We start from the raw sequence: 18,127 nt of genomic DNA on the forward strand, positions 1-18,127 counted from the left end.
GGGGCACACACAAAACAGAAAGTAGTTCCATGAGCTTATAACATAGAAGGTCCGAGTGCAGTGGGAGACAGAGATATCGTGATGCCCCTCCTGAGGATACAAATGGAAAATTTTGGTCAGCAAGAATGTCTGCCCTGCCTCTCCCCTCTTTCATAGGTCTCACTCATTCTCTGTCCAGTCCACAGTCTCTCTCCCTAGTTCGTTAATGTTAATAGGCAACATAAGTTAATTACATTTGTTCTGAGATTACATGTCAGGGGGGTATAACTAATGACTTAACCAGTCTGGTCAAAAGCAATGCTTCTTCCTCCTCCTCCTTTCTTACCAGCCTCAGAGTGGACATTAATCAGGTACTTACCAGACGTAAAAGCTGTTTACAACCTCACATGAATCCTTACAAACTCACTGAATCCTCCCATCAATCCTGTGAGGTATATTCTCTCGCTACCCTCATTTGACAGGGAGCATGCCCCTGAGCTATACAGAACAAGGATACTAGAGGTCAGGGAATCCTCCACTGCCCGTACTCATCAAGACACAAAACGTGGTGAACAGTATCTCTTTGAAACCAGCCTGTGATATATCTTATGCACCTGCTTTTTTTTTTAAGAGTTTTAATTAACGAACCATGCAACACGTAAATCACGCAAATTAAATAGACTGCATGCTGACTGATAAGACTGATAAGACTGATAAGCCCCTGAGGAACTGGGCTTTATTTCTTTCCCTTAGTGTTAATTTTAAGACCTCAGGAGGTATTTATTTCTGTCTTCACAGCTCTACCTTCTCTTGCTCTCTTTCTCACACACGCACACACACACACACACCACAGGCAGAATTTTCTTAGATATCCCCATAGGTACCAAATTGTCTCTACATGCTCCAGTTGAACCCTTCCCTAGCATCCAGGCTGGCTATCTCCTCGTTTCAGTCTGAGATCTCTCCCCTGGCACCTCACAGAGCCCCGGCCTGGCCAAGTGGGGCTCATGCTCTGCCTGAGGCACCAGTTGGGTGGCAGCCTTCACTGACAGTGCCATTCTGCGTTCTTGTCTCCTACCCATTTCCCTCACCTCCTGATTTGACCCCCTGTCACCTTCCCCGCGTAGCAGTCCTATTTGCACTCACAGCACCCTGCTCTGTTAACACTGCGGTACATCCGCACAGGAGTTTTATGATACTATAGTTTTGCTGCTTGGAGTAGAAGCCCCACTTATTCACTGAGAACTATGTGCCAAGCACAACAACTGATCAAATCTTCACACACCCCTGAGGCGGGCACTACCATCCTCGCTTTACAGATAAGGAGCTGCGTTGCAGTGAGGAGGTCCAGTTGCCAGTCCTTGAACTCGGTACTGTCCTCTGTGCACTACGACCTCCAGTTGGGAGAGGATTTTCAGGGCCAAAAAAACTGCCTGTATTTCCTTCTCTTCCATTTGATTACTTCTTCTTCTTCTTTTTTTTTTTTTTAAATAAAAGTAACACATGATTGGTGAAAAATTGTCAAACAATACAAAAGGGTACAAAATGAAAAATGAAAGTCTCCCTTCCTCACCACTTCTGTTAGCATCAATTGTCAACAGTTTTTGTCCAAACAACTAAAAAAAGTGCTCATCACACACACCTAGCTTTTAAATTTACACAAAGTGATCATATTCTATACACTGTTCTATGAATTGCTTCTTTTCTTAATTACATCTGAGATCTTTTTATATCAGCACATGGAAGAGCCTCGAATAGTTTCCTGTCTCACTCAGAATAAAATCCAAAGTCCTTACTTTGGCTGACATAACCTTGACGCCAAAGCCTGACAAAGATTTTACAAGAGGGGAAAATTATAAGCCCATCTCACTCATGAAAATAGATGCAAAAATCTTAAAATATTAGTAAACCAAATCCAGCAATATGTGAAAAGGACAGTACATCACGACCAACCTGGATTCATTCCAGGAGTTGCAATGTTAATTTAACATTCAGAAATCTATCCATGTAATCCACACGTAGACAAAGAAGAAAAAGCATTATGGTCATCTCGTAGAGAAAATCATTTGATAAAACTCTACACATTTGTGATGAAAATAGCAATAAAAGGGAACTTCCTTAACCTGACAAAGAGAATCTACAGTTTATGGTGTTAGAAGTCAGTATAGGGGTTATCTCTGGAGAAAAGGCAAAAGGGGAGTTTTTGTGGTAGTAAGGTTCTTTCTTGATTTGGTTGCCTAAGTGTGGCTACTTTAAGCTGTACATGAATAAGTTGGATACTTTACAATATGTGTATTATACATCATTTTTAAAGTTTGTAAAAAAAATTTACAAGGAAAAAAATGTAGTTCTTCCTGATTATCTCAAAGTGGCAGACGGTGTGACCAAGGGTTGTGGGAGCTGTCAAGGACAGGAGATGGAGATCGGTGGGATGAGGAGGAACGGAGAAAACAGGGTGTTGGGTGTTATACACGTGGATACTGACCCCACCCAGGAAGGCGTCCTGTGGTGGAGAGGAAGCTGGTGAGCTTGGAGCCAAAGTTTTCAGTGAATGAGAAGGAGTAATTTGGAGATGAGGTACAAAAAGAAGTATACATTACTAGACTGGAGAGATACCTAAGGGAGCATGGAATTTAGTACCTAAATTCCCCTCAGAGTGCATTGTTCTAGAATGAAGAGACGACAGACACTCTTTATCTGTTCTCCTCAACCACTTAAACAGTTTGTCTTAATCCCCAAAACGGTCCCGGAAAGTAGTTAATATTATTTTGTTTTCCTATTGGGGAAACCTAGACTCAGAGTGAGGATGACTGAGCCACAGCCCAGGCTCCAAGGCTGCTCCGAAGGCTTGTCAGAAGTGCCGCAGAGAGCAGCGGCCATGTCGGCAGCCAGGCCAAATCACGGTCCCTCCGTTGATCATCAGTTAACAGCAAAATAGGCATATCATCTCGTTCCAGGGCTGCCATAAGCACCAAACGAGAATTCGTGACATTATAGGCCTTCAATACATTTTTCTTCTTCCTCTCCCCCTGGCACACCACCAACATTTTCATGGCGATCTCTCCAAGGACGTCAAGCCCAGAACACCCAGGATCATGAAGACAGGTAGGCAACCACCGCTCTACCAAGTGAGGCTGAGGAGACTCATGTCCCCGATGAGGCCTGTGCTGACTAGTGACATTAGTAGCGGGGAGCTGGCTTCTCATAATGCCCTTGTCCTAGGCCAGCTGTTCTCGAATGTCGTCCAGGGAGGTCCCAAGACCCTTTCTGGGGGTCCTCAGGGGCAAAACTGTTTTCCAACAAAGCCAAACTAGTTATTTGCCTTTTCCACCCTTATTCTCTCACTGGCCAACTGTTCAGAGGCTACAACACGTACGATGACATCATCACCCAACGGCTAATGAATGTGTGCTTGACAACTCAGGCTTCAAAGTCTGTTTCAACTCCTAAAATATAAATGTCCACGGACATAACCCATATAAACACAGGTATTTAGGGGTATAAATTATAATTTTTAAGAATTGTAACAGCATCTTGCGTAGGAGTGCCAGATTTAGCAAATAAAAATACTGGACGCCCAGTTAAATTTGAATTTCAGATAAACAATAAATGTCGCATGGGATACACTCATATTAAAAAATTATTCATTGCTTATCTGAAATTCAGGTTTAATAGGGCGTCCTGCATTTCACCTGCCTACCCTAGGCCTAAGACGAAAAAGTGTGGGAACCCCCAACCCAGAAGACAGCAGCAAACACGCAGCGTACTCCTAGCTATTCCGGGGGGCGCACTTCCGGTCAGGCGGGCCGGCCAGCGCGGTGCGGGCCCCGCCCATCGCCGGAAGCCACCTCAGGGCGGCGGCCGCGCGTCCCTCCCAGGCCAGGCCCCGCCCCAACCCCGCCTCCCGGCGCCTCGGGCCGCCCTGGGCTGGTGCGGAGCGCGGAGCGGTCGCAAAAGGCATCCTGCCTCCAGGGGGCAGCGACCGCAGCCTGGCTCCGGCGTGGGCATCTGGGTGCCCGCGCCTCGCCGCTCTTCCTGTCGCTGGGCGTGGCGGGCCGACCAGCGGGCGGCCAGGGCGGGCGGTCGCCATTCCCGTGTCGTTGCGCCCGCGGGGGCCGCCCGAGCCGGCCACGATGCCTCTGGGCCTGAAGCCCACCTGCAGCGTCTGCAAGACCACGTCGTCCTCCATGTGGAAGAAGGGCCCGCAGGGGGAGATCCTCTGCCACCACTGCACGGGCCGGGGCGGCACGGGCGGCGGGGGCGCCGGCTCGGGGGCGGCCGCCGGGACGGGGGGCAGCGGCGGCGGTGGCGGCTTCGGCGCGGCGTCCTTCGCCAGCACCTCGGCCGCCCCTCCGCAGAGCAACGGGGGCGGGGGCGGCAAGCAGGTGAGCTCCTCCGGCCCCTCCCGCCGGCGGAGGCCGACCGGGTGCGAGGTGGGCGGGCGGGCGGGCGGGGGGGAGCGCGGCGCGGGCCGTCCAGGATCGCCGTGCCCCTGCTGGGCCGGGCCGCCCCTCCCACCCCGGATGAGAAGATTGTCATTGGGTTGTCCCATTCTAAGCACCTTTTCTTGTGACAAACTGAAAGTCTAAGAAGCAGGAAAATTAAAAACCCTTCAGAAATCCCCCCATTGTGATAATATTTTGGGTGGCACCCAGACGTCTCAGTATACACACGTATACACACAGGCGTGAACAGGGTTTTGCTACTAGACCTCTTTCTCTGTTAATAAAGTTTATTTTGTCATTATGTCGTATTATTAAATGAGATTATCATGTATTATTTTCAGTGGCAGCATACGTATTCCGTTGTAGGAGGTGCCATAACTAACCCGCTCTCCCGCGTTGAAGAGTTGACTTAAGAGTTTTCTGTTATAAAAACAACAGCTGACTAGTTGTTGCCTTGGCCTAGACTTATTCCTACTCCTGCCCCTTGCCCTATTGTAAGTAGCTCACACCTTTTTGGAGGCTCTGGAGATGCTTGCCTAGGGCCCTCCCTGTTTTAATTAGCCCAGTTTGATTACCAGGCATAGGAAGAAAATGCGCACTCTTACTTAATTTTTAAATGTGCAAATAAAGTGCATACTCTGGAATCCTTGTAAGATGGTTATATCGGGATAACAACCTTTCCACACTTTTTATTTCTCTTTTTTGTTCTTTAATTGTTTGTGTAACAGAGTAAGCAGGAAATTCACAGGAGGTCTGCTCGGCTCAGAAACACTAAATACAAATCTGCTCCAGCTGCTGAAAAGAAAGTTTCCACTAAAGGAAAAGGGAGAAGACATATTTTTAAATTAAAAAATGTAAGATGATTGTGGACAGTGTGTTTTACTGTAATGGTGTTGTGTGTGTAGTGTGTCTTGCCTCTGCCTTCCTCTCTCACCATTGAACTTGACTCTGCTCTTGGGAGGTCTTCTGTGGGATTCTGGAGAGTGGGCCAGACTTTCTCAAAGGGACTGAGCTCTGTTGCAGGACGCTTATTGTTTTTAATAATACTTTCTCTTTTTTTAGCTTTTATTTTTTCCTTTGGAAAACATAAAATATGAGCCTAAAAGAAACATAAACCTTGAGCACATTTTATTGGGTTCTCCATGCAAAGGATGAGGTGGGATTGTGGTTCTTGGTATGGCCAGCTACACTAGGAAAACTTTTTTTTTTTCTGTTCTTTAAAGACCTAAGTAAATAATAATACTGGAACTCATTCATTGCTGTATTTGTTTGTTATTATAGCCCCAAGAAAATGTATCGTACTGATTTGTGATGATATATTTAATGAATACGAATCAAAAATTTGCTAAACCTTTATCTCTTCTGCTATAAGAAAAATAGGTTGTTGGAAAAAAAAGAAGAGATTGTTGAAAGACTTGTGGTGGGGATAGTTGAAAGCACTTTTTTGTTGCAGTAAATTCTCATTATTTTTGTAAATACAGGGGGACAGTGGTCAAACACAATGGACAATGCATTATAGACTGTTTTTTTAAACTTGGGTGTGGTGTTCTTTCCTTTCAGAACAGGAATGCTTCACGTACCAGTAAAGGCATTTTTGAAGTTGGGCATATTCATTTATTAAACACAAAGGCGCCCTGCAGTGTATTCTCGTGCAGATTCTGGATTCTTTTTGAAAATAGTTGCCTCTGATTTATTTAAGAATTGTATAATTTAGTTTTCATAAAATGAGGCATTTATTGACTAGACAAAACATATTAAGTAAATATTCATTTGATTATAGTTGTATCACGTAAACACGTTTTCCTCTTAAGTTTGGTGGAATATGTTCTCTGCAATTATTGCAATATCAATTTCTCTAGCAATGCTTTCTTCAAGGATGATATCAAGACATTTGGAGAGGCCTAGTTTCTAGTGGCTTGAAAAGTGTGTATTGCAACTTAAGAAGGGATTTCAATGATAGTTGGATGGTGGCAAATTACTAAGAACTCTCGAGGAAGTTTCTTTTAGCTTTAGTTCAGGCTTGCTAGAAAATTAGTTCTGATGATATTGAGTATCTTAGCTAGTTCCGTAGTTAGGGTGAGATGGAAAATGTCTTCAAGGAGATACTTTTTTGCTTTGTGTATACCTGCACATTCTTTATTACTTCCCCTGCTGTCATGCTCAGGCTGTTATAGCCAGTATGTTCTTATAACTAGAATGTTAATGTGTAATAGAGCTCTGAGAAGGCTTCTGTTAGGTCTCAGCAACGTAATAAGAAGCTTGTCTTTTGGTTCGCAGCAATTTTTAAGCTAACGGTAGCAGAAATAGTGGAAATACTCAGACTGTGTTTTGCCACAACGTTGAGAAAATCATTTATCTTTTTGTTACAGTTCTTGTCACCAAACAACAAATTTAGTATTTCTCAAATTACAGAACTCTTGTATATGGCTGGAAAAAGGCCTCTACTTAACATACACACTCTGAATGTGCTAATATTTTTACTTTTGCTTTTTCATAGCCCATCAAAGCTCCTGAGTCAGTTTCCACCATAATCACTGCAGAATCAATCTTCTACAAGGTAAGCATCTGTAGAGTTTCTAAAGGAAGACTTAGGCCTCTTGTATAATGTGCTGCTAAAATGTTGGGTTAGTCTAAAGGTCTCTGTTTCTCTATATAAGCTGTGATTGTGTTTTTTGTTCTCTTCTAAGCTATTTTCCTCCATTGGTGGCTATTATAAAACATCTCATCCAGAGCTAAGGTGGGAGGGGAAGTTGCCTACTGAAATATGGTATGAGGATCTTAAGTATTTTTTAATGTACGTTATGGGAATTGTTTTTAAAATGCTAATCTATGGTGTGGAGCTATGAAAGAGCATACCATCCTAGTCAGTGTGACACATTGAAGGGTGAGAAGGACAGAGGTGGAATTTGAACTAGTAGAGGATGAAGACCATGATGTCTAGTGGGTAGAGTAAGCACAGAGATTCTAAAATGCCTCTCAGCAGAAGTGAGAGGAATAAGGGCAGTAGTGGGGATGAGCACCTACTAGACGTCCATGGTGAGAGGGAGTCCAAGATGTTTTGATAAGAGTGAGGTCAGGTTTCCTAGGGCCAGCACCCACAGACAGCTGATACCTCAGTGAGAGAGGGGACATATTGTTATTTTTGAACCAGAAGCCATTGGAAAGCAGTTGGAACATAGAAAAGACCTCCAAGCCCTGGCAGGCCAGGCACAGGCAGCGTTAAACACTGGTGTTTTGGGGGTCTGAACTGTCACTTAGGGGGCAGTAATGTGAGTTAGGGCCTTATACTTGACCTAAGTGGACCAAACACTGGGAAACACAGGTGATTATGCTCCCTGAGTGTATGTTTTTTGTATTAGCCCAGAATCTGTATAGTCTAAAACAGTCTATACACAGGCAAACATCTCTCCTATATTTCTAGCATTTTATACATTGTTGATAATAAATAAAATAGCTAAACTTTAGTATGTGCTTGCAATGTATCAGGCACTGATGAACATTTCACATGCTTTATTTCATTCAGTCCACTCCATGAAGTGGGCACTATTATCCCCATTTTATGGAAGAGGACATTGAGGCACAGAGAGGTTAATTAACTTGTCCAAGAGCACATAGCCAACAAGTCACAGAGCGAGACAGTCAGATGCCAGAGCCCAAGCCCAGGCTCCTCTGCTTGGGCAAGTGGCTGTGCGACTGGACTAGGACCAGCCTCTAATGTTTCTTCATCAGTAAAATAGGGATTGTAAATAGAAACTACCTCATTGGGTCAGGCCAGATCATGTATGTTAAGCACTTAGCAGGGTAAGCACTCAATGAATAGTAGAAACTATCATCATCACATTTTTAAATTTGTGCATTACCTTCACAGCTGAACTTAGACTTGACAGATTCAGTCCAGAAGCAACTAGACCTAATCTAAGGATTTAGTGTACTCATGATTTCCAGTCGTGTCTCCATGGAGAGGTGTGTGGGGCCTGTTATTGCAAGTATCAGTACTTTCTCATTGCTGTCTACCACCCATGTTTATTAAACAGTAAGGACAAAGTGCTATAAAATATTCAAGTAATGCTGTAGATACCCAGTGTTGTGGAGGCTGTCACAGCAGTGCCACTGCAGGCTGCACCGTGGTGGGCAAGTTTAAGAGGTCATTGCCAGCTGCTGACCTAGAGCCCCGATCAGGCATGCGAGAGGGAGCTGAGTGGAAGCCACTGGGTATGGTGGCCAAGAATATGGGCACCCAAGACCCATAATGGTTAAGTGACCTCCCTGGAGCACTTCAGTGGCAGAACAGCTTCATGAACTCAGGTCCGGTAACTCCTAATCCAGTGTTCTTCACTGTATTGGGTGAACCCCTTTCCTCTTTGCCAGAAACCCTGAAACCTCCCTGCAATGAGGGGCCTCCTTAGATCAAGTGCCTTAGTCCTGTTTGGTGTTATATATGTGTATACACAACACAACACATATTAATAAACACCTGCCATGTACCAGGCTCTGATTGCCAGTGAAATCTTTCACTAAGGCATTGTGCTTGCCTTGTAGTTCTGCTTTCACACTATTATGTATTTTTATTAATGTTCATTCAGCATATATTTGAGTGCCTATGACAAGCAAGGCCCTGTTTTTTATGTGTGTGAGAAAATAAATATAATCATTTGTAATTTGGGAATAATGATGGTACATGTGGACAAAGCAAGCCATAAATGCAAACTATTTATATGATAAATAACTTAGAACTTTGGAGTAGTGGTTAGAAGGACCAGCTGATGATGGTTCATTAGGCTCAATTACTGGAAATATTCCTTCAGAATCGTGTTTATGGTTGAGGGGCACAGCCCAGCAGCTTTACCTCCTGTCGAGGCCCTGTTTGGACGGGGAAGCAGTGACGACTCACCCCTGGTTCCTGCAGTCAAGGACAGTATGGCCTACTGAGAGCTGCACTGACCTACAGAAGTGCTGAGTGTCATAAAGATTTGCATTGGCCTTTGTGGTTACTAATATAGTGGATATTATGGATATATATGGGTAATAAATAATCTCAAAGGAGAGATTATTTCCAGTTCAAGACCCAGGGAAGAGGACACGGGGCGGATAGCAGAGGCAGAGGCATAGGGAGAGCTAAATACAGGACATGTACAGATGAGGTAGTTGGGTATGAAGTAGAACAGGGATAAGACAAGAAGCCTTGAGTGCCAGAAATATGAGAAATTGTCTGGTGGGAGGATATAAAAGTGAACTGGCGGGGAGAGACAGGCACCAGTGAGACTGGGGAAAGGGTCAGTAAATTGAGGGTAAACCTGAAGAGTTTCTGTCATTTCTTCTGGTGTGAATTTATGGTATCTATTTTCTTTAATGGATGGTTGAGGAGGGAGGTGTGTAGAGAACATTCTTACCAGGTAAGCCCGCTTTTCAAGACAGTACAGAGACAGACTGCTGAGCTGTAGGACAGACAGCTTGGCTGCAGCTCTGCCTTGTGTGGCTTTCAGCAAGTCACTTAACCTTTCTACAGCTCCATGGCTGTGGCCAAAAAAGGAGAGATAGGACGGTTGTGATATAAAGTCCAAGTATTTTTGTCAACAAATGTTTTCTCCAGATGCAAGTTGTCATGTGCGTGTGTGTGTGTGTAAAATTTTTTTCATTCAAAAGTGAAACAACTTTAGAATTGGCATCAACCATATAAACATTGATACATTAGACCATTCTTGCAGACCTTTTATTGATCCTATAATTCCTTTCATATTAGGGAAGTTTCAGTTCCTGGCCATGATGCTGTTCTATTTTTATTTTAAATATGAGATTATCTTCTATTTCCCCCAGGGAGTGTATTACCAAATTGGAGATGTTGTTTCTGTGATTGATGAACAAGACGGAAAACCCTACTATGCCCAGATCAGGGGTTTTATCCAGGACCAGTATTGTGAGAAGAGTGCAGCACTGACGTGGCTCATTCCCACTCTCTCGAGCCCCAGGGACCAATTTGATCCTGCATCTTACATCATAGGTGAGTTTGAAAATGGTACAGGTTCTTGAGCCCAGTTAATTCTCCATTATTATGTAAAGGAATGTGTTAGTCTGCTCGGGCTGCCATAACAAAATACCACAGACTGAATGGCTTAAACAACAAAAGTTTCTTTTCTCACAGTTCTGGAGGTTGAAAGTCCAAGATCAAGGTGCTATCAGGGTCCGTTTCTGGTGAGAGCTCTCTTCCTGGCTTGTAGACAGCCGCCTTCTCGTTGGGTCCTCACATGGCCTTTCCTCTGTGGTGCACACTCCTGGCATCTCTTCCTCTTCTTATAAGGTCACCAATCCTGTTGGATTAGGGCCCCACCCTTATGACCTCATTTAACCTTAATTACCTCTCTAAAAGCCCTGTCTCCAAATACCATCACTTTGGGGAGATACAATTCAGTCCATAACAAAGAAATATAAGTATCATTAAGTACAAAAAAGTAGAGAGCTTTGTAGAAAATATGAAAGACATTTTATATATCTTGGGTTTGAGTGCTATCAGTTATTCTGAGTTGGGGCGATATGCACCCACTAAAAAGTTATGTGGATAAGATTTTTCTGAATGACCCAGGGTTAAACTCTATTAAAAGAATTATTGCTCAGGAACTAGGTTATTTAGGTACTTATATAAAAATCTACTCAAAAATAATTTCTAGGGGCTGGCCTGGTGGCATAGAGGTTAAGTTTGCACGCTACGCTTCGGCGGCCCAGGGTTCACAGGCTTGGATCCCAGGCGTAGACCTACGCACCACTTATCAAGCCATGCTGTGGCAGGCATCCCACGTATAAAAGTAGAGGAAGGTGGGCACGGATGTTAGCCCAGGGCCATTCTTCCTCAGCGAAAAGAGGAGGATTGGCAATGGATGTTAGCTCAGGGCTAATCTTCCTCACAAAAATAATAATAATAATAATAATTTCTAAAGGAATTATCACAGTTATTTCTAAAATCTTACAGATTCTCAATATGTGTCTCTACATGTCATATACATCATCCTAGACCTTTTATAACACATCATTGTTGACAGTTGAAATGGCAGCTGCTATATTTTTATTAATTTCAAACCTGACAAAAGAAGTGGTACAAAGGGTTCTTGACATAGACTCTCAAGAAGTTGCTAATAAATACAATTTTGAAAGTGTTCAGAGTTTTTGAATTACCCTGAACTTTTCAACCTTTCTGCAATAGGCATGTGTTACTTTGCATTCTGAGAAAAAAAACATATAAAAGGCTTTTTTCAGAGAAAACTTAGGGACAAAGTACCACTGTTATTCTCACTTACATGTCAGGTTTGATGCATGACCAAGCACTTTTAGTCTTCTGCTTGTAGGTACTTAGAAGAGGAGACTTTCGTTTACCTGATCTATCCGACAAGATTCTCAGCAGAGGAGTGATGTGACAGATCACCTCTGGGGCCCCTCTCCCACCTCCTCTTGCTGATCCTCAGATTCTAGAGGGGGCGGCATAATGTAGAGGGTCAGAGCACTAACTCTGGAGCCAGACTGTCTGGGTTCATAGCCCAGCCACTTACGAGATCTGGGATCTTGGGCAAATTCCTTAATCTCTCTTGCCTCATGTCCTCAAATGTAAAATGGGAATGATAATAGTATAATAATCAGAGGGTTGTTGTGAGGATTCAGAGTATTGACATATGTAAAGTACTTAGTGCAGTACAGGCATATAATAAATGCTATGTAAGGCTAAATATTATTTTTAGAATCCTTTCTATATTGAGTCACTGTTTTGGGGAGAATGCTGTATTCCTTAAGCAGTTATAGTAGAAAAAAATGACGGAGAGTAACTTCAGAGTAATACGTTTCAAGGGCTAATGTGAAGTTACCACCAGAGTGGTTTCTTCTAGTGTCTAGGAATTTTAATGTTTTATGAACATGATATATATGTTCAAAAATGTGTTTAACGTTTTCATTGGCTGCCTTTTAGGACCAGAGGAGGATCTTCCAAGGAAGATGGAGTATTTGGAATTTGTGTGTCACGCACCTTCTGAATATTTCAAGTCTCGTTCATCACCATTTCCCACAGTCCCCACCAGACCAGAGAAGGGCTACATATGGACTCATGTTGGACCTACTCCTGCAATAACTATTAAGGAAACAGTTGCCAACCATTTGTAGTTTAAAAAGTAAAACTGGATTTCCAGTTATCTTGTATTCGTACTAATACAAGATATGCCACGTTTCTTTAATGAAATTCTTAGATGGAAAAATAACTAAAAAGTTTTTTCCCTACTACCTAGTAACCATTAGCTTGTTTATTACTAGTCACTTAGAAAGTTAAAAGGGATAGAAAAGAATTAAATATATTTTCAAGTTAAATATTACATATATGTATCTTCCCAGATAAAGGCTGTAATTTCCAGGGAGACCATTAGGAACAGATAGTGTCTACTTTTCTCCATAATTTATTTCTAGAAAATCATAAAATGGATTGTGTTTTTCTACAAAAACAAAATATTGATTAAGGTTTGGATTTCTCACCAGGGGCTGAATCAAATAAAATGTAGCTGTAACCAACAGTATCTATCACCAAGTTACACAAGCTGTTTTCTCATCTAGAAGATGCTATGACACACTATTGGCTGCTTTAACTATAAGGAAAGTGATTGTTGGATGATTTTATTGCCCAGGCTTTTTTAAACTTTCATCTAATTCTTCTGTAGCAAACAGGGATTCAGAATTATTCAGTTGATCTTAATAGAGCCACTCTTCACTGTTTTCACTACCTTCTCAATCAAAACCAGGCTTCCAATCAAACCGTAAGATTTTATAATGCAGTCAACTTCACTGAAAACACACAGGAAACCTGTACTGTGCAGACACCCCCCTTGAAAGCTTCTTGACTACCATTCCAACAACCACTGGGTAGTCATAAAAGTGATTAATAGGTCAATAGCATTGATATTTAAAAAAAGTCTACCCCAAAGTCAAACCATCTGCTATAGACTCATAATAACAGGCCTAAAAAAATGGACTTCAAAGGCCTATTGTTTATGAAATTGTCCAGGATTCAGGTACAGGTTTCACTTCAAGTGCAGGTCAGCTAAGTCAGAGGCAACAACGGAGAAGTGGAAAGAGGTGGGTATTGCACACACTTGCCTTTTCTGTCCTGACTCAGCATTTTTCAACCCCAGGAAAATTTGTCAGAACCTAATTTAATTATAATGATTTTCAGCTGTAGCAGTTTTAACTGTTACCATTTTTCTCCCAGTTATGGTTTGTATGTTGGGAATAAGCAACTGTAGATAGCTCTATGTATATAGTTATCTCTCTTTTCCCAAAAGTTATAGTAAAAGGGATTGTAAGTACCATTGTAAATAACTAAATGCTAATTTAATATTCAAACTTTTGTATTAAAATGTATTTTTCACAATGTATTTACTTTAGATTTATTTCATTTAAACAGTTAATTAGGGCTTTCTACCCCAAAATGGTATAAATAGAAAAAACCAGTGTTGTAGAACTCATAATTTGGAATGACAGATTTGTCATCAATATGTAATAGATTTTAGGAAAATCAAAGAATGGCTGATTGATAAAATGAACACTTAATGTAAGATATTTATTAAAATGAGGAAATATTTAAAAACCAGTGTATATGCGGACCATTTGTTTATAAGTTGGTAGATACTTGTGTAGTATCCTTTAAAATAAAGATGGAATTTTCACTTCCCTCCTCAATAAACACCAATGGCTGCTATTGCTTACGGGGTAGATTCATACCTTTTCTCCTGTTATAAAAGGTCTGCCCTGATATGGCCCCGGCCTTGCCTCTCCCTTCTCATCACCACTAAAATGTTTCCACTGACACCCTCCTCATTCTCCTGGCTCTGAGCTCTTGTTCATACTGTTTCCTCCAAAGGCCTTTCTTAAGGTCCTCAAATTCTATTTCCCCATGAGACCTTTCCAGATTCCCATGGCTCCTTGAAATCAATCTCTATCCTATTCTGTTGTTGCATTTAAGTTTCTACTTCTCTTGCTCCCACCCCCACAGCTGTGTTCTCTGGAGGGTGGAGATGGTGTGTTTTATTTACTCATCTATGTAATTCCCATAGCACCTAACTTGGTCCTTGTTTATGGGAGGTGCGTAGTGTAGAGTCCAAGTTAGATGCTGTTAACCAAAATGCCTGTTGATATTTGAGTTAATGCTAGTTCATACTAACTTTGGCTTAAACTTCAAATTATCTTGCGAATAGTCAACTCAAGTAGAATTTCAAATTGTTATATTCTAGATTAGTATTAGATTGTTTTTAAGAGTATTTTAACAGGATGTTTTTAAGATGAGCTTTAAATAATTCTCTTACACAAATAAATCTTAACATGAGTCTCTGAAAAAATTATCCTAAACCATTTCGTTTCTTGCCTGTGAAAGGCTTTTCTAGGACTAATGTCTTCCATCAAGAAGTCTGAATCACAATTCCATTTTGGCCATAAGGAGGTGAAATCATAAGAACAATGGGATGAAATATATAATTATTTTACGTGTGTGTGTGTGTGTGTATACATGTGTACATAGATATAGTACACATACTCAGAAAGAAGTTCTGCCATGGTCCAGAAAAGGGAGAGGCATTTTCTGGATTTTGTTTTGTGCCCTGGCATGGTTTAGGAACTCTGCTTTTTACTTCATACCAGATGTGTGAACCACACATTTTGTAGGAAGGTGTACCTCCTACACACCCGAAAAATATAAGCCAAGAGGTCAGCTCCAGGGAGACACATGAATGACAAACGAGAGGGGAATGGTTAAATAAGTTATAGTGCATTTGTGTGCATTTTTCTGTTTTATACTTTTCAGTATTTTCCAAATTTTCTACAATGAGCATACAGACACATATTTGTTTGCATACTGCCCAACTGGTGATGAGGGACCACCAGTTTTTAGTCCATACATACATAGGACGTTTAATAAATAGTAGTTCTTAAACCCTTGCAAGGGAGATGAATGACATGCTGAGGAAATAAATTCAGTGAATTGGTTAATTTCCTGTATTTACACAGTGGTTCTAGGAAAGAACTCAGGAGCGACCTCCTTTAGCTTCATCAGCTCCTGGGCCAGGTGCACGTTTAGCTCGGTGATGACAGGCACCAGCTTCTCCCGCGGGGCACCTGCATCATCCTAGTTGGAGGCTTGGCGAGGGTGAGAGATGAGGCAGGTTCAAGTTTGTCTTTACTCTTCTCCACTTCAAGTCCATCTTCCCTGCCAGACTGCCCGCCCTGCTGAGTTTAGGCCCCAGCAGCAGACCCAGAAGTCTTACACAGATTGTTCAACAGGCTCTCATGATTGTGTAATGTAAAATCTCTACCACAGATCCTTTATTCTATATCATTCCTGGTGGTTGTTTCTCTGATGAAATCCTGACTGATGCAGTTGCTGAGACACTGAAGGATAAGGCAAGGAACTGCTGTTTTTACTGTAAGCTATTTAGAATTATTTGACTTTTCTTTTTTAACTATGTATGTGTATTACTTTGATAAATTTTTAAACTGAGGGGCCGGCCCCGTGGCTTAGTGGTTAAGTGCGCGCGCTCCGCTGCTGGCGGCCCGGGTTCGGATCCCGGGCGCGCACCGACGCGCCACTTCTCCGGCCATGCTGAGGCCGCGTCCCACATACAGCAACTAGAAGGATGTGCAACTATGACATACAACTATCTACTGGGGCTTTGGGGGAAAAAAAAAGGAGGAGGATTGGCAATAGATGTTAGCTCAGAGCTGGTCTTCCTCAGCAAAATGAGGAGGATTAGCACGGATGTTAGTTCAGGGTTGATCTTCCTCACAAAAAAAAAAAAAAAAAGAAAAGCAATGAAGGAGATCACATAGGGAAAGAGGAACAGATTGGATGAATTTCAATTTGTATCTATCAAAAAAATGTATACAAAATTAAAAACCAAACAACTTCTCTTCTCATCTCTTCCTTCCTTTCTTCTTTTTTCTGTTAAAGAAGTAGGAATCATTAACCAGTATTTCTTATTCAACATGACAGATTGGCATAAAGTAATTACTCATTCACAAGCAGAAAAGCTACAATCATAACCTCAGCTTCTTATAACATCATCACGGTTTCGAACTTCTATGTTCCATCTGTTTAGCAGAAGCTGGCTAGAAGGGAGGAGGTTTATAACAAAAACACCTATATACCCTAAATACTTCTCCCCATGGATAGGGAAGGTGTGAGCCAAAAAGACAGTAACTTTAGAATAAAGGGTGAAGATGCTGTGGGGGAAATATAATTTTAAAAAAACAAAATCTTCCCTCAACTCAGAAATCCTTTCCACAAAGATGGTAGAGAAGGAAAACACTTTTATTATTGACCAAACATTAAACCTGAATGTGAGGCTCATCATAGGCAATTGGCTAAGAGACCACAAAGACAGAAAGAAATCTCACCCTTTTATATAGCCAAGCAGATACAACCCATTACATACATGTTCTTCAGATAAACAGTAACTAGTTCTCAACTCAGAGAACTTGACATCACCATTTAGTCACATGCGGTTCTTCTTGACTTTACCTGGTAATTGGGGCAACCATCTATGTTAGCTACTTGACTTTATCCAGACGGGGGAAAACAAACTCACGTCTTCAGGACAGCAGGTACTTTTACAACTTGGAGCACTGAAGTTAGGCTGCTACCCTCCCACGGAAGCTGGGAGATAGTGTGCCATCTCCTGATGTTTATATTTCAAAGAGATGGCTCCCAGCTCCTTGAGAAAGACATTCCTAGGTCACAAAGCCGACAAAGGCTTATTTAGTTTCCAAAAACACACATTTCAAAGACACTGAGAAAATAGTTATATTTACAAGTTTTCTAAGGTAAATATTCTGACAAAAAGGGTGAGGAGGGAAATCTCTTCCCTTATTTTCGAGGAATTAAACCTCTTATTTTAAATTTGTGTTTGTCTTCACGGTGCCCTAAATTTGGAAGAGGGAGGAAGTGGGCAGCTTTTTGACTCAGGCCCTCCTGTCAGGGCTGCTATTAGAACACGTTGGTACCTTTGTGAGAGTTTCAATATGGCGGCTATATCATGGCTTGGTGAGGGACTACGGGCTGGATTCCATTCTCAACTCACCCAGGAACCTTTGGCCAGGGCACATCCTGCACCACTATCCTTGGTGGTCCTCATTGTTGTGCTTTGTTAACGGTGTGAGAGGTTCTGAACTTACAGACGAAGGCCAAAAACGTAATCCTGTGCTGGATGGAGGGCAATTCGTTTTCTATTAATCCTCTTCCACGAGCACTTGTCAGTGCTTTGTACCTAGCAGGCTCACAAACATTATCTCATTTAATTATTCCTGCTTTATATTTCGATAATCATATAGATTTTGAACACATTTTTAGATTTCACCACCCTCTCCCACCTTTACACCAGTGAATCACAAACACATTAGAATCACCTCTGGAGCTTTAAAAAAAAAAATGCTGTGAAGCTCCCATAAGCAACCAATTAAATCAGAATCTCAGGAGTGAGGCTGGGGCCTCACTAAGTTCCAAAGAATCTAATAAAATTTAAAAATACAAAAAATGTTTAAAGTTCAGAGGTGATTCTAATACACAGCCAGAAATGAGAACCACTGCTTAGGCTACTTCTTTCTTCGTATATAAAATTCAGCTGACAACCGCTTCAATTTCTGCAAAGTGAGAAAGAGCTCTGATAGCATCCTGCTTTGGGGCAATCTAGGAATTT

The 18,127-nt window shown here is 41.9% G+C and overlaps 1 protein-coding gene across 1 annotated transcript; it reads left to right on the forward strand.

Moving 5' to 3' along the window:
- Positions 1 to 3,938: 3,938 nt before the first annotated feature.
- Positions 3,939 to 14,642, forward strand: GATAD1 (GATA zinc finger domain containing 1). The gene is made up of 5 exons (XM_058525459.1): positions 3,939 to 4,364; positions 5,153 to 5,278; positions 6,922 to 6,981; positions 10,239 to 10,422; positions 12,370 to 14,642. The coding sequence occupies exons 1-5, from the start codon at positions 4,113 to 4,115 to the stop codon at positions 12,558 to 12,560; spliced, it is 813 nt and encodes a 270-aa protein (XP_058381442.1). The 5' UTR covers positions 3,939 to 4,112; the 3' UTR covers positions 12,561 to 14,642.
- Positions 14,643 to 18,127: the final 3,485 nt, after the last annotated feature.

This window comes from Diceros bicornis, chromosome 3, assembly GCF_020826845.1.
Source record: "Diceros bicornis minor isolate mBicDic1 chromosome 3, mDicBic1.mat.cur, whole genome shotgun sequence".
Lineage (NCBI taxonomy): Eukaryota > Metazoa > Chordata > Mammalia > Perissodactyla > Rhinocerotidae > Diceros > Diceros bicornis.

What these genes read in the sequence shown, in the direction of transcription:
- GATAD1 (XM_058525459.1), top strand. Translation starts at nt 4,113, where the DNA reads ATGCCTCTGGGCCTGAAGCCCACCTGCAGCGTCTGCAAGACCACGTCG. An exon ending in GGGGCGGGGGCGGCAAGCAG is followed by an intron (nt 4,365 to 5,152) that starts GTGAGCTCCTCC and finishes TTTGTGTAACAG; the next exon opens with AGTAAGCAGGAAATTCACAG. An exon ending in CAGAATCAATCTTCTACAAG is followed by an intron (nt 6,982 to 10,238) that starts GTAAGCATCTGT and finishes TATTTCCCCCAG; the next exon opens with GGAGTGTATTACCAAATTGG.